This window comes from Botryllus schlosseri, chromosome 6 (assembly GCF_051294905.1).
Source record: "Botryllus schlosseri isolate E-star chromosome 6, Bs_hap1, whole genome shotgun sequence".
Taxonomy (NCBI): Eukaryota; Metazoa; Chordata; class Ascidiacea; order Stolidobranchia; family Styelidae; genus Botryllus; species Botryllus schlosseri.
Window position 1 is genome coordinate 15,783,208 of NC_137241.1, and position 15,212 is coordinate 15,798,419.

The window sequence follows — 15,212 nt, forward strand, 5'->3', positions numbered from 1 at the left end:
CACGGCATTGCCACATTCGGTATCGATGCTCCGGTATAAATTTCTCGACAACGTCAGTCCCAGTAAGCTATATTCTTGACATTGGCCATTCTCGGTAATGTCCATTCTCGGTGGTGTCTATTCTCGGTAATGACCATTCTCGGTAATGTCAATTCTAGGTAATGTACATTCTCGGTAATGACATTCTCGGTAATGTCCATTCTCGGTAATGGTTTTCTCGGTATTGGTATAGAGCCAATAGAAGTTCGGTTCAAATCATTTGAAATTTCATGCTGGTGACGTCATATTTGCTGATAGGATTGCTGATATACAATGTTCTATCAAACTCTCTACTAGTTGCTGGCGATTGCTCCTGACGAGTGCCAGCCGAAAATATTCGGTTTCATTTCAATATGAATATAATCTTCTATTCAATAAATAGGTCTGTTTACAACAATCGGAAAATGCCAAATAGTGGTAATAAGAGACAGATGAGAGATCTGAATTCACACAAATAGATATTCGTTCGATGGAACTTTCTATATGTGAACATGTTCGATGTTGCCGTCTGGAGCGATTATTTGCGTCAAAGTATTCATTACTAAAAATCTAAACTTTTGTCAGCAATGTTCAGGATAATACAACAATTTTTCAATTTACTCAGAATTGCCTAGCGGGCCAGATGAAATCGTCTAACGCGCCGGATGCGGCCCGCGGGTCATATGTTTACCACGCCTGGCCTCTTTGATCAAACGGCCCTCAAGATTACCGTAGCACGAACTGACATATCGATCTAGCCTTACGTCACATGTCACCTAATTTTGTCGCTTGTTTTTATATGTTTTCTTCTTTTACTTTTCATTCAGTGTGCATGTGCATGTGCAATTGTGCATCTTTAAATCGACTATAGGCCATGTTCGGTGTCTGATTCCAAAGATTATACTCCAAGTCGTTTCGACACTTTCCTATATGTTTTCATTGTATCGTGTTTTTTTTTGAAATGATAAAATTAATAATAAACTGATACTGATACTACTAACTGTATTAATCCCAAGATTATAACCCCAATGGCAAGATTTTGGAACAAAATAGTGCTAATTTCAACATGGGTATAAATGGACAGCGATATATTCCACCGTGTGAATTTTCTCGTGTGATTATATTGGGTGTGTGTCGCTTAGATGTACCGAAGAATTTATTTCGAGGAGGGATATTAGCACATTGAAATCTACAACTTATTCTCCGGGGTTCATTATCAGAGACCCAGAGGGACGCAAACATAATTTCACAAATAGGTGTGTGGGTGTCACCGAGCATATTCTGTAGAGATAAAATATACTATGCTGGGAAGACCCTCGTCGCTCAACCCTTTAGTTGCCCTAGAGCATATATAGCATATATAACACCAATTTCTTTTTCACGAACGAGCCGTGCGGCACTTTGATTCGTATTGGATTTGTTATTGGGCGGGAATGCCTATACCCAATTTTGACCTAATCTTTAATACGAAGATCAACCGAATGCCGTCACAGGACTATGTTAGCCCCCAACAATACGTTTATCTCAGAATACCCCATCTGTTATCAACCAAACGAATGGGGGTCCCCTTCCTTCTTCGATCAATAGCATCACTGCCCAGATAGTATCAACGAGTCACAAAGGTAGTTGGCACTAGCTATATATTGATTTTCGGAATACTCGTGCATATAATATGGTGCCTGCTCCAATAGTTATGTATTTAGAATACTTTAACTTTTTCTTCGGGAGTTTTCAAACCCAATGAATTAATGTTCACACTTCAGAATTTTCGAAGTAGTAAATGATATTTCGGCACATTTACCTCACGTTCAAACCACATTTACACCCTGGACTGAAACAGCGCTTCGTCACCCCTCGAACGGGTGAGCAGCCTAACTTCTGGGTGACTTTCTCCCAAATGCTCACCCCTTTACGATGGGCATTATCACCATTACTCGAAAGTGCAAGCTTTTTTATGGAAATAGCATTTGTCGTCTGGTAGCGAAAAGCGAGAATTGCGGACATCAATAGCCGGAAAGACTTAATTTTATGCTGAATAAGTCAGATACCTTTCGTATCGTTTACGACGTCGTCTCGTGGGGTTATCTTACACCGTTACGCACCCAGTATCGTAATCTAGGCACCTTTTCGACTTCATTTCTCGATCATCTCACCGACCCAGGGACGACCGACACTGCTCTTATTGTTGACCGTTCCCCATATTAATACAATAAAGTCCTCCGTCGCGCGCTTCATGAAGAAAAGGTGAGTGTTAGCCTGCATGATGTTTGGACGTGTCTGCGTGAGATATGTGCTCCCTTATCGGTAACAAATCTTTTGACGATGAAATTCGCTGAGTTGTGGTTGTTTTGCAGTATCCATGGCGTACGGTCATCGACACCAGGCCAATTTTACTTCGTTTTATTCCGTAGCTGTCGATTTGTAGCACGTCCCATTTCTAGGCTTTTAGAAGACACCGCTTGTACGGATGCGATGCGAAGGATAAGTTGAACGTGGAACTAGATGCCACGAGTACCGGGTAAAAGAAAGTAACGCGAGGATAAATGAATTTCCAATTTTGTCAGGAGTGTATCTTTGCATCTGCCAGTACCGTTCACGGGCTGTAATCGATTCACGGGCCGCGTGCCACGGTTATGTAGATCAGAAAAATATATAAATCTGAGTATACCAGGGATGTCTAGAGAAGGGCCGTAACAGCACTTCGTCAGCCCTCCCCCCCAAAACGTTGGTCTCGGGCCCCCATAGGGTGATAAACCGGACTTCTGGGGGGCTTCGCCCCCCAGACCCCCCTCAGCCTCTACGCTATTTCCGCTGTTTGTCATCTGGATTAACTGTGAGTAACACTGTCTCATCTAGCCGCGCCGAGCGCGAAATTTTTTTATAATTAATGATTGAGTCGGTCAATATGATCGAGAATTGCATATATATTGCTGTCAATTTTTATCCTCTCTCTGCTCACGTATTAAGATTTACTGGTAGAGCGGAGTGAGGTGTGTTTGAAAAGGTAGGACCACTCATCAATAATAATAATTAAACATATCCGGGCGTATACCTTTAGGAAGGAACGAAACAGTGCTTCGTCAGGCCCCAAAAGAACTTGGGTCTTGGGCTCCCATAGGGTGATAAACCGACTCTCCCCCTCCATCACGTTGTTCGCTTTTACCACGTAATTAGTTATATTATTCAGTGAGCACGCGCGAAGTGCGAAAATTTTCAATGATTCATTATAAAATCAGTCAATAAGATCGAGAATTGCATATATATTGCTATCAATTTCTTGTCCTCTCTGCTCGCGTAATCAGATTTACCGGTACAGCTGAGTGAGGTCTCTTGGAAACTGTAAGACCCGTAAATAATAATTAAACATCTTCGGGCGGGCGGACCCGGTGGTATGACTTCGTTACATGATGTTATTTCGTGACCTCCGCAATATCAAAAAATGTAGAATCGCATAAACGTACTAAACTATAACAGTCATTTAGGCGCCTATGGACATTGGACAATTAAACTTATATGTATCGGCATAAGCGCAGTACTTTTCGGCCAAGGTTTTCTCGCTGCCGATCGTTCTGGCCCATCTCTTGGAGTCGCATGTTACATAACCTAAAACTTCATATCTCGGTTTGACGTGGCGCGGTAATGACCAACGTCGGTATGCCCATTTCATAAACCTTGCGTATTTTTTCTTAGGTGAAGAGTACCCAACAATCAAGATATTTGGCAACCAGAAATCGCGCGGAGCGCGAAAATTTTTTGAAAAAGCTGCATAAATTTTCAAAAAATACTCTATAATTTTGCTAATTTACGAAATAATTTTGGGCCCCCTTCGAGCTCGGGCACCCCCCAATTGGGGGGTTTGGAGTGCGGCAGTTACGGTCCTGGTCTAGAGTTCTAGATATCCCTGGCGTACACTGTATAAGTGTATATAGTTTGTAATGAACGACCCAGCCCAGAGAAATACTCATTTAAATAATGAGTTTGTGAATGGTATACGACACAAATTTGCGCGATATTGCTATCGGTTTTCGAGAGTATCAATAATCCTCACCACACGATACCGCTTATGTATTTCGAAGAAAGAAAATACGTCATGATGATAGCGAATGAAAGACGGATCATCGCTCATAGGTGCAAAAACACTTGTTCGAATATGAGAGTCCCTTCGAAAACCTATTGTCATCAATCCGTCGGCGGCGCGCACAATGGAATTCCTAATCGCTGTTTGATTTTCAAAAACACAAGTGCATAGTGACCCGTTGATGTTAGTCTTCTCGATACAATAATATTTATTTTTAAAGCGCTTTCTTTCCAAACTATTCTCAAATACACATAGTGCTGGATCGTGACTGTAATTGCGAACTGGGCATCGTTAATACGAGAATTGTTACGATGACGGAAGGACAGGTTCTTTTGCCGATAGATTAGACTGAGAATAGCGCAAGAGTTGATAATGGGCTGCTATACAACATCTACATATAGAGGCCTACTTTATGACGACTTAATCTGACCTTGTGTAGTGTGCATTGTTCAGGCCTCATTGGTAATGATGACTCATCGCGAAGAACGTATATTTTTATACGTGCGAGTGATTCCATGATACCATTCTCACAATATGGTAATTTATTTTTCGGTCGAGTTAACCATATCATCCGTTGCGTTTTCCGGTTATGAATTCATATTGTATAGTTTATATAATGCCTCTATAATATTATAATACTATTATCGCGGGCCTTATTGTAAAGTAGGTACCCATTCTGACGCTTCGCCTACAGTGAATCTCTGACGCGCCTGGAGAGCATTTTCAAGTACAGTAAGCCTCCACTTATAACAGAAGCCGAACGTATACTTTCGCTTCCGCGGGCACGAAATAGATAGGACGACAATATCAACGATTATTATCTATACTCTATTGTTTCTGTTGCGTCACCCGCGTTATAAATATATATATATATATATCCAGTATCCACCCGAAAGAAGGGATCAAAAGTCAGGTGAGGTTTCGTGCCAGGTGTAGATCTCGGTAGTCGACGCTGAACTTTTAATCAAAAAAGCGCGGCGGGAGCGTAGCGCACGTACCGGAAGGGATAGATAGCAGTCTTACACCAGAGTATACAATTTTACGTAGCTGAAACATAGCTTCCCGCTCCGCCGGAATTTTAATTGGCGAGTTATTGACTTGAACAGTGAATGGTATCATCTGTATTTATATCAATTAATAACCCCTTCATCAATGTTGTTTTTGTTGACAACTTGTTGAACAGCGGCTACCTCGAGGCCGTATTTCATTTATTTTTACAGCGTAGCGCATCCCAGACATCACCATGCCCATGTGAGATGGATAGAATCACGTCAAGTGCTTCGTTACTTAGTATTTACCCACTCATAACTATTCGTGATACACGCGATATGCATCGGTGGAAAGGCGTCGTTTTATAACCGTTTTCTTGCTGACACGGCGTGCCCTCAATTTGATGCACTCAGAAGATTCTTGTTGATTAGTTAATCTGAACAGTGTGGTACACTGCGCAGTGCACACTGTAGCGATGTGTTCCCCCATCGCGTAAGAGTATTCGGTAATCTCGTCGCTCACCGGAGAAGTTTTAGGACCGATACTGTTCGTAAAAGCAAGAGGTAACATGTTTAATTGATGAGGACGATAAGAGCAGCGTGGTCGCGGCTAATACGAGTTTATTTGTGGGTTGGATTCATCAGTATCAGAAACAGTTTTGTAGAGGTTAGCTATTAGATTATGCTATTTTAGAACGTAATGGCAGAGATTTATTGAGTCTTGTGGGTATACTCGGAAAGTAGAAAGCACCCGCAACAGTGTACAGAACGAGATACGATCTTGAGGGCAGAGTGGGTGGGATATGCTAATTGTATGGGCTTGTACGCCGTTTATATTTCAGCTTTAATATCTTATAGTAGGTCTCATGCGAAGGATCGCAGCTCCAAACTTCTGAATATATTACATATATACATATTTTCAAGATGTTCCAACTTGTAGAGATCCTGTCGTGAGATGTCTTCGGAGTAGTATATATTGCGGTAACTTGATTATAGGTGCTTTGCAGCTTGATTTACGGTTATGTGTGATTAGGTACTTTGTTCAACGTTTTGAGACCAATCTGTAAAATGGGGGGAATTTTACACCCACGAACAACACCGGTCGTCATTCGCAGTCTTCACCGAAGGATATATCGTTATAGACTTCCGCGCTATCGGGTATCACGTATCATTGTAAATATTTTTATACAGTCGGGAGGAAATAGTGTCAAGAGGCGGTGTGTAGTCACGCCTATTTCTAGAGTTATAATTGCCTCATGGTTACTCTCACTATCTTATTCAGCAGAGTGGTTTCAAGTTGAAGCACCTTATTGTGCAATACATTGATGTGAAAATTCGCCATGAATATGAATAGCAACTCGAGACAATTCACGACGATATATTGTCGGAGTCACGCTCTTGAGTAAATATCCCCATTGCCATAGCGTGTGACGAAGCCCGTGTTATGATTTCTTGAGCATTAACGATCGGGTGAGGATACTTCAATAACAATCTCGACCCTTGACAAGGCCACAATGCTACTTGCTGCCAAGCCAAAAACATTCAAACGGGCATGTCCGCTCGAAAATGGTTTCAATTCAGCCGCAGACATCCGCATAGAAGTGTTTTCTAGTTGAATGGGTGCGCACTGGGCATTGGAATCGTAGATCTTGAAATAATCTATCAACTTCGAATCGAGGCATTGATAAATTCAATTGCCACTGATGATTGAGTGAATTCATAATTTGAAGGCTGAGTTCAGGACGTCTCTCCATGTGTTCAAATACCATGATCAAATTGTGTAATAGGATCTGATTAATGTTTAAGATTCCTGTTGGTGACAGGTCTTACTAACAGCGACTAATGACAGATGGATATTCATTATTATTTCATACTATTCAGCAACATGTGCGAGCAAACAATAGCATATGGTTCGTCTTATCATATTGTAATTAAAGACTATTATGAATTTCTCTTAAACCGTTTAAGGATTAGCTTTGATAAGGAAATTAGGTGATGCGTGTGAACGAATCGAAGCAGTTTAAGATTGGTTGAAAATATGCATTATTTACCAGTAATTACCAGTAAAATTGACCAACCAATCATACGAAAATGCTTCGCCCTAAAAATGATAGCATATTTTTATAATATGTGAACACTGAACAGTCAACTATTAATATAATGCTATATTGTTTTGCAGTAGCATTGCTGACATTCCGTTATCACAGAGGCATATCTGATACATATAGGCCTACCGGATGTAGATGACTAGTTTACTTTTCTATGTTTCATGGATCTTGGACGGAAAGAGAATATATGAATATGTATGCCTATTGCCTACTATTTCAATATCTATCCATGTACATTGTACAATTGTACATTTGTACAATGGTGAATTGTGTGTATACGTGCAATGGTTTGTTTAACGCACTGCCAATAAGATAAATGAATTAGGAATTACCATGCGTCAACTACGTTCAAAGAAAGAAGTGATAGTTAGTCGCTTGAACCAGTTTAACCGATCCAAGTTAATATTTTCTTAGTGACTAAATCCCGAACAAATGCCGATACTCGGGGTCAATGGACCGCTAGTTTATTATGGTTGAATAAATCTCGAAGAATCTATTGTGGTCGGGTTAAAAATTCTGAGTCAGCGCCCTATCTAATTCATTGATACGGATGTATTAAATTATCATCCTTGTTGAATTTCGCACAAGTGTAGGTAGGCGTGCTTAGCATTACAATCAAGACTAGTGGTCCATTGACCCCGAGTATTGGCATTTGTTCGGGATTTAGTCACTGAGAAAATATTAACTTGGATCGAGAGATTATGGAGGCATTATCGTATAGCTTGTTGGTAAGTGAGACGATTTGTAGGGGGTTTCTTTTCTTGTTTAGGTAGGCTGTTGTAGAGCTTTTTGGCGCTACAGAACGTCGGCATAAAATTAAATATTATATTCATATTTAAATACACCTGGAAATTTTCGGCTGACACTCGTTTGGGGTAATCGTCAGCAACTAGTGGAGAATTCGAAAGAACACTGTATATCAACAATGGTTTCGGGCTGTTGTATATAATTCAGTGGTGTGCATTGTGCAACCTTTGATGAGCTTGAGCAGAGGAAATTTGCGCGACCAGGGAAAAAGTTTCAATTGGAATGATGTGCGGCCCGCGGTGTGTGTCTCCAATTTAGTACAGTATGTCACGTTTGAGCTAAGCTCAAGTGAGCGGAGAGAAAAACCGATATCCATATGATGACTTCGAACATGTATATTATGACTGATCTTGTCGGATAACCTGCATTTTTTGTGCCTTCCCATCAGGTGATCACGATTTTCATTTTTAGTCCTATACCGAATTTCGTGGATACGTTACGTCATCAGCGTTATTAATTTCTATAAGAATGCTTGTACCTGCAACTTCTGAATGTATATAGAGATGAACCTCGATTTTACGGTAGTCCACTTCTCACTTTTCAATTTATCACCCTCTTTCTTCTCTCCCCTCTTAGTAATGAAAAATACCGAATTTTGTAGTGACAGATAGCGTAGTGGTATAATGCATAGCTGCAACACCATAGTTGAAGGTTTATCTAGGGCCTACGCCCCTGCTCGTCATTTGATCCCGGAAAGCGATGTCTTATAAAAGAGTAGAAGTTGGCCATGCTACAAGTCGACAGCTACGGAATCATAATAGAGAACATCAGCGTGGTGTACATGAGCATCGAAGTCGAAAAACACCAGGAATACCACAAACAACAACAACAACTTAATTCCTCAAGTGTTTGTGTAAAAGATCAACTAGGAATGCGATATCAATGACATAAAATATGTCAGGTAGGTCCCCCTGAAGATAGCTTTAAAATGATATGTTACATTCCAAATTTGGTTTTGACAAAATTACGTATGACTGGTTTTCGAAAATATTGGGTACTAAACCTGATTTTCACCCATGACCCCATACCATTAGGAAAAAGATTTTGAATTCAGCAACAAGAGCTTGTTCTATTCTATCATTAGGCACTATAAAATAGGTCTCAACCTCAACTACATGGTCACGCTGTTTTATGACCGAGTTTTGAATTGTCTACTACCAACGACTTGAAATAGTTTACTAGTAAAATTTTGCGGCACTACTCAAAACCCGCTAATCAGATGCAGACTACAAGAACATTACTGTATTTTATGATTTAACTGAGCTTTGGACTTCCTTCACTTCCCTAAAGACCTAAATCCACAGCTTAACAATGGTGATATATTACAGTATGTAGTGCATGTTAGCCCTAACCCTACCCTATACCCGCATTAGGGTTAATGGTCGATGATAGAGAAAATTTAGTGACCTTTTTGGAATCGGTCCGGTAAAACTATCCAAAAACAATAAAAAATATCAAGTTAAACAGCAGGGTTGTAACCATGCAACCCACGTTTTGCAAGTATACCGAGTGATATAAAATGGGTCGCATTTATAATATAGTAATTCTCCTCAGTCTTAACAGTTTCTGGCCCTCTTTTCCAAGTATCAGGACTGGTACACGAAATACTAATAATGTGGTAACTTTACTCTTCTTCGCAGTTTCAATGAAATGTCTGTCTTGGCCGTCCTATGACTTGATTCGAGTCATGCACAATGACAAGTCGAGTAACCAAAAAATCGCGACTCGAGTCATTACAATCCTGTTGAACAGAAATACACCAAAATTTATTGCGTGGTGAATTGATCGTATGAGCAGTCAGAACAAGCTGGATTTCGAGGCAAAAAGCGTGCTCTGACGTGTGTGATATAGGTTACCTCGTAATCTATAAGAACTCGGCACATTTGTAGATCTATTCAGAATATCTGTGATCAGACGTAAAGTATCAATAAACAGATCTTCATGGACTCTTTATTTAACCGCAGATCACTCATAATTCGACTGCGCAATTCATATGAATTTTAAAGTCTGGTACCTGGTCTAACGTGACGGCATTGAGAACACCATCCGTATTGAGGAGTAAAGGCGGCAGCTGTAGAAATTTGACCGAATGAAATCCCCTACATTCATGCCACGTTCACCCTTACCCGAGCACACGCCCGTCGATTCGACAGGGCACGGCATTTCGGTGGTCCGTCAAACTAGGATGCGCGAGGGAATATACGCGAAAGCTTCAGCTTACGCGAACAACGCCAACCGCCTCAACGCATCTACGAAGCAATACCGTGGAATCCTACTCCCTAAGCGAGACCCAACCGTGTGGGGAGACGCTTCAAACCGGTACGCCCACAGCGGTCAGAATGAACTCAACGGCAATCACTCTTCGACGAACGTGGATGAAGTCGAATACATTCCTTCACGCAGTTTGGTTTTTCCCCCGGGCCAGGATCTTAACGCCCAGAAAAAGGGAAATACCGATATGCGCACATCCACCCGACAAGCAGCCACGAAGTCAAAATCAATTAATTTCTCGGATCCGTTGGAAATTGAAGAAGATCTTGAAGACCGTAACCTGGAAAAACATTCATGTGATGCTCCTCAAGCAACTCTCGGTATTGGACAGTCGGAGTCGAATCGTTACCAGTCTGATTTATCCTTCAACACAACGCAGCAATTGAGGTCCGGCTTTTTTCGGTCCATCAAAAGGCAGTATTCTCCTATATTAACTCCGAAGCAAGGACCGATCGTGTCGAGTCAGTGCAGCACAGATTCCGAAATTAATACGTCGTGCTCTATCAGCAGCCAGCCAGACGATGATGATCCGGCGATTATTGGCGATGACGAAGAATTGGAGGAATATGCGATGACCAAATTAGCCCGTCACAAACTAAATCAACTTAGGCGCAAAGGTGTGGAGAATGTCAGCGTTCCCACCGGGTTACAGTGGATTAGACTTGAATTGGTAAGTTAAAAACTTGCCATTGGCTGCGTTCACTCATTATTATTATTATTATATTTAAAAGCAACTTTAGTGACGCATATAGCAACTATGGTCTTTTGCGTCACGACATAACAGTTGCTGATCGAGTCGATATTGCGATAAGTAAATACAGTCAACTAAACATTTAGTACTGTCTCTTTGTCTTCGCAAGGAATTCCCACAGCAAAGGTAATATATAATCAGTAGTTAATATATTTTCCATGGTGAAGGGTCCTCTCAAGTCCACTGCGTTCACTTGGTTTGCATTTTATTTTGTCTCTCCTGTAGCAGCCATTGGCTTTTCACTGTTCAATGTTCAGTCAGCTTCGTTGTTTTTCAGCATGAAATGAGGGAACAAGACAAGTCTCTATTTCTGCAGCTGATAAAGTTGCATTCCGCAATCAAGGATCTGCGTGCCGACATGAGTGGAGACGAAGATTTTGACTCTTACGACGATTTGCATAGCGCGCAATCACTTTGGTGTAAGTATTGGCGATCAACCACGAACGTCAGTTGCATAAGCGTCGGTGGCCAGTAACGAAGTACTTCTAGGTTTTCGGAGTACTCAAATAGGATTTGCTTATTTTAAATTGGTTGTATTTTTCGACTACTTCCACTTCTACTTCAGATATTTTAGGCAAAACGATTATGTAAAATGCGAAGTAGTTTTGAGGTATGCTTGCATTTCTATTATGTGTGAAATATTCTTACCAAGAGAATAAGCAGCACCTGTACAGCGATAACCGAATTTATTTTAGAAAATTGCATCAATTTTTAGTGCCATTTATAGCGCGATTTTTTTTTAACGTCAAAATAAATCAAAATTTCGCCAAAATTGTAGCGTTAGGTCAAAAAATTGTCAAAATTGTTTACAGAGTAAAAATTTTTCAGCAGCCTGCATTTTGTTTTATTGTAGATGTTTGCACTGTCGGTGACCTTATAATGCGACATTTCACAGCTTGTAGCCTGTCTGCTCATTGTGAATCATAAACGGTCAAATGAAACATACAGGTTGACATGCTGGTATGCTCAACGTACCGCAATATCCTAACTGAAGCAAGGCTGCGTGGGCATTGGTTCTTATATCAAAAAGCGCATGATGAAAATTTGTGATGTAGACAACATTGAGAGAACGAAGCAGCACGGTGTGTCTCCAGCAGTGTCCGCGCAACTTTAGTATTGCCAGCCAACAACTGCTGCTGTTGAACGTTCTTTTTATATATTCTTGGCAAGCTGCTTAGTAAGGATAGACACTTTATATCCGAGAATGTAGGGAAGTATCTTTCGTTGTACTACACACATTTTAATCATTTCTACGATAATGCGTGATGTAACTACTGGAATTCTTCATAGGTCCAGATTTCGTTAAAATTGTGTTTTTTTCATGTAGAAATTTTGCAGTTTTCAAGTCAAAAAAGTTTTTTCATGACAAACTAATTCGTAAGGATAGCCAGTTCCAACCAGAAATGAATATAAGTACCGGTAATACAATTCTAACATTATGTGCGAAAACACCACTTCATGTATAAATGAGGTCAAAATTTTGTCAAAATCAAGTTTTTAAGGTGAAAAAATGTCAAAATTCTGATTTTTGAGGTAAAAAAATCACCCTAGTCATTAATCATTTTGCGTTACTCGCAAAGATGCGCCCAATGCAATATCATAGATATTCGCCTCCGATTAACTGCTAAATGTGTACGAACCTCGCCCGAATATGCTTTTTCAAATTTCTTACTCGAGTATTCTTGAGACCTTCACTTTCTATTTCCACTTGCAGCAGCTTTGACATGTATTGGAAATCGTTACTAAGGCTTGTACTTCAGAACCAGCGATGACTATTTTGACCACATCTGCATGTTATCTTATAAAACTGTAGTTAGCAGTCTGAAAGTATGTAACTTATTATAAGTTGCCTTGAGCTTCTGTATACACAGTATATTTTCAAACTATATTTGTTTGTATAGGGCCGCGGAGAGGACATAGCTTCAACACCCTTCCGGATTTCTCTTCATCAGACGGGGCTCAGTTATTTAGAGGGGGTAAATCCAAGACCCCGCTACGAAGAGGATTCTCCCTAAATTACCCAACAATATCGTCTCCTTCGAAGGGTAGTCCCGAATTACCCCCGAGGGAAGACACAATTCCATATTCCATCAACGATTCTTAGCATTCAACACGTTTGGAAATCATTCCGTGAGATGCTGAAGAATTGTGTGCTGGGTGCCCTTACCGAAAATGTAGATTGTTTCGTATAGAAAGGTCAGGAATAGCAAACGAATCTTGGATACCAGACTTACATCGACATGAGTTACTCTTATCAAGGCCACTTCACTCGCCATCTGTATCGAGATTTGTGCATATACGGGTGGTGTGGAGTATGAAAAGCCTAATTCATACCCCAGAGCTTTGGTGCGAAACTGTATTCTTTCATCACTTACGTTCCGAGCTTCCAACATGTGTGTTTTCTGTATGTGTGTGTGTGTGTGTGTGTGTGTGTGCGTGTGTGTGTGTGTGTGTGTGTGTGTATCTATGTATGCGTGACTTATTTCCTTTATGGATACAGCAGATATAGGTTTATTTATCGTTCGGGACATGCACTGTGACATTATTTCTTGTCTCCATTCAATATTGTCGTGTCGAGATATCAGTTTTTCATCGCATGGAGACACGAGACGTAGGTCTTTACTCCATGACGCAAAACGTAATATATAAAGTGTTTATACCAATGGCTTTCGTTACTTGGTTGTATGTGTTTTCCGGTGTATGCATTGTTGTGGGACATAGGATCTGATCATTCAACGTGCATCCAATATCTCTTTCAGTAATTCGTGCAATGTGCATAATTGTAATAATAGCATTGTTTATGACTGCCGTGCTATATGCCGGTTAAAACGGTACATTGTTGTGATGCGTCACATTGGTTCAAAAAGGATTTAGTCTTATGGCGTTACATGCAATATATTTCGCCAAGGTTCTAATCAAGGATTTAGCCAGAAATAAAGCAGTAACTAAGTGCTATGCGACGTGACGATGTTCGTTATCCAAAGATTGTAATCTATAATTTCGTAAATAATTCTAGGAGATCTGTCGCCTTGTAGCACAGCTTTCCTTTATTTATTTTGAATGTCGGATGAGTACTGTACGTTGTACGTAGGCTACACCTACGATTGTTCAATGTTCATTGTTCATGCTTATTAAGCTATACGAACAGCATTATACCCTTTCTACCGATTGCGTCGTAAATACCTAACACATTATATTACCTACTTTAATTTGGACGAGTGTTCGGAGTGAGTCTCACTTCGAACAGCAAGACCTACATTTCACCAATGTAGTATTACAATGTTATGAGAACCGTTTCTGATTATTGCCGGTCCCGCACTTGATTAATTACTAATCTGGAAGCATCAATACCAGGGATTTCTAAAACTTCTAGAGGTTCTAGAAATCCCTGATCAATATTATCCTGACGATTGGCGTATTATATTTATTGTTTAAGCCAGCAAATCAATGAATAAATTCGCATAAAACCTGACTGTCATCGTTTTCGAAGTTGTACAGAATGATTCATGAAGTAAAGTCATAGCCTATAATACCTCTGCTGTCGAGCGTGACTTGATTGGATGCGAGACATTGTAGCATGATCGCCTGTATTCCAAGGTATTCCATGGTTATAGAAGTCGCATGCCCGCGATCTCACGGTGCTACGGAACTTGATATAAGAAGAGGCCCAAGCTTATAGGACTTCGTTACCACTTCTCTTTATTGCCATTGTCAGATTTCATGTGTAATGTGCGGAAATTGTTAGGACCACCTACTGTCCCCTAGCGGTTGGAGGGTGTTCTCTATTGGTTACATGTTGAATAATGTCAGCGCGTTTACACTATTCATCCTATGAACCTGGGTGCTGCTCCCCCGTGAAAAGCACTCGTGTATAATTGTCGATGTATCAACAAAAATAACGAATCGTAATCTACAACAATAATAATGGCACGGAAATGATTATGACAATGGGTGCGAATATCCAAATGTTTTTAAGGTCGGACACATCATCATTCCGTCCATTAAATGCACAGTTTGACTCGTCGTCCGAGTTAAGCCAAAATACGTAAATACTCATTCTCCTAAACCATATTTCTCGCATGTGTCTACGACGGTGGCTCTTAACCTGGGTTCCATGGAACACCAGAGCTTTCCTGAGACAATCTCAGAGGTTCCGATTAAAGGCAAAAGACACATTCTACACATAAGAC

General features: G+C 40.5%; 1 protein-coding gene across 2 annotated transcripts; it reads left to right on the forward strand.

Moving 5' to 3' along the window:
• The first annotated feature begins 7,707 nt into the window (after window positions 1-7,707).
• Window positions 7,708-14,494, forward strand: LOC145441153 (uncharacterized). 2 transcript variants are annotated; one of them, XM_080318953.1, is made up of 4 exons: window positions 7,708-8,901; window positions 9,965-10,941; window positions 11,300-11,441; window positions 12,924-14,494. In XM_080318953.1, the coding sequence occupies exons 2-4, from the start codon at window positions 10,090-10,092 to the stop codon at window positions 13,124-13,126; spliced, it is 1,197 nt and encodes a 398-aa protein (XP_080175079.1). In that variant the 5' UTR covers window positions 7,708-8,901; window positions 9,965-10,089; the 3' UTR covers window positions 13,127-14,494. The 2 variants fall into 2 exon arrangements, with proteins under 2 accessions (XP_080175079.1, XP_080175078.1); XM_080318952.1 differs by lacking the exon at window positions 7,708-8,901 and having other exon boundaries at window positions 8,929-10,941.
• Window positions 14,495-15,212: the final 718 nt, after the last annotated feature.

What these genes read in the sequence shown, in the direction of transcription:
- LOC145441153 (XM_080318953.1), top strand. Translation starts at nt 10,090, where the DNA reads ATGAAATCCCCTACATTCATGCCACGTTCACCCTTACCCGAGCACACG. An exon ending in AGTGGATTAGACTTGAATTG is followed by an intron (nt 10,942 to 11,299) that starts GTAAGTTAAAAA and finishes GTTGTTTTTCAG; the next exon opens with CATGAAATGAGGGAACAAGA. An exon ending in TAGCGCGCAATCACTTTGGT is followed by an intron (nt 11,442 to 12,923) that starts GTAAGTATTGGC and finishes TTGTTTGTATAG; the next exon opens with GGCCGCGGAGAGGACATAGC.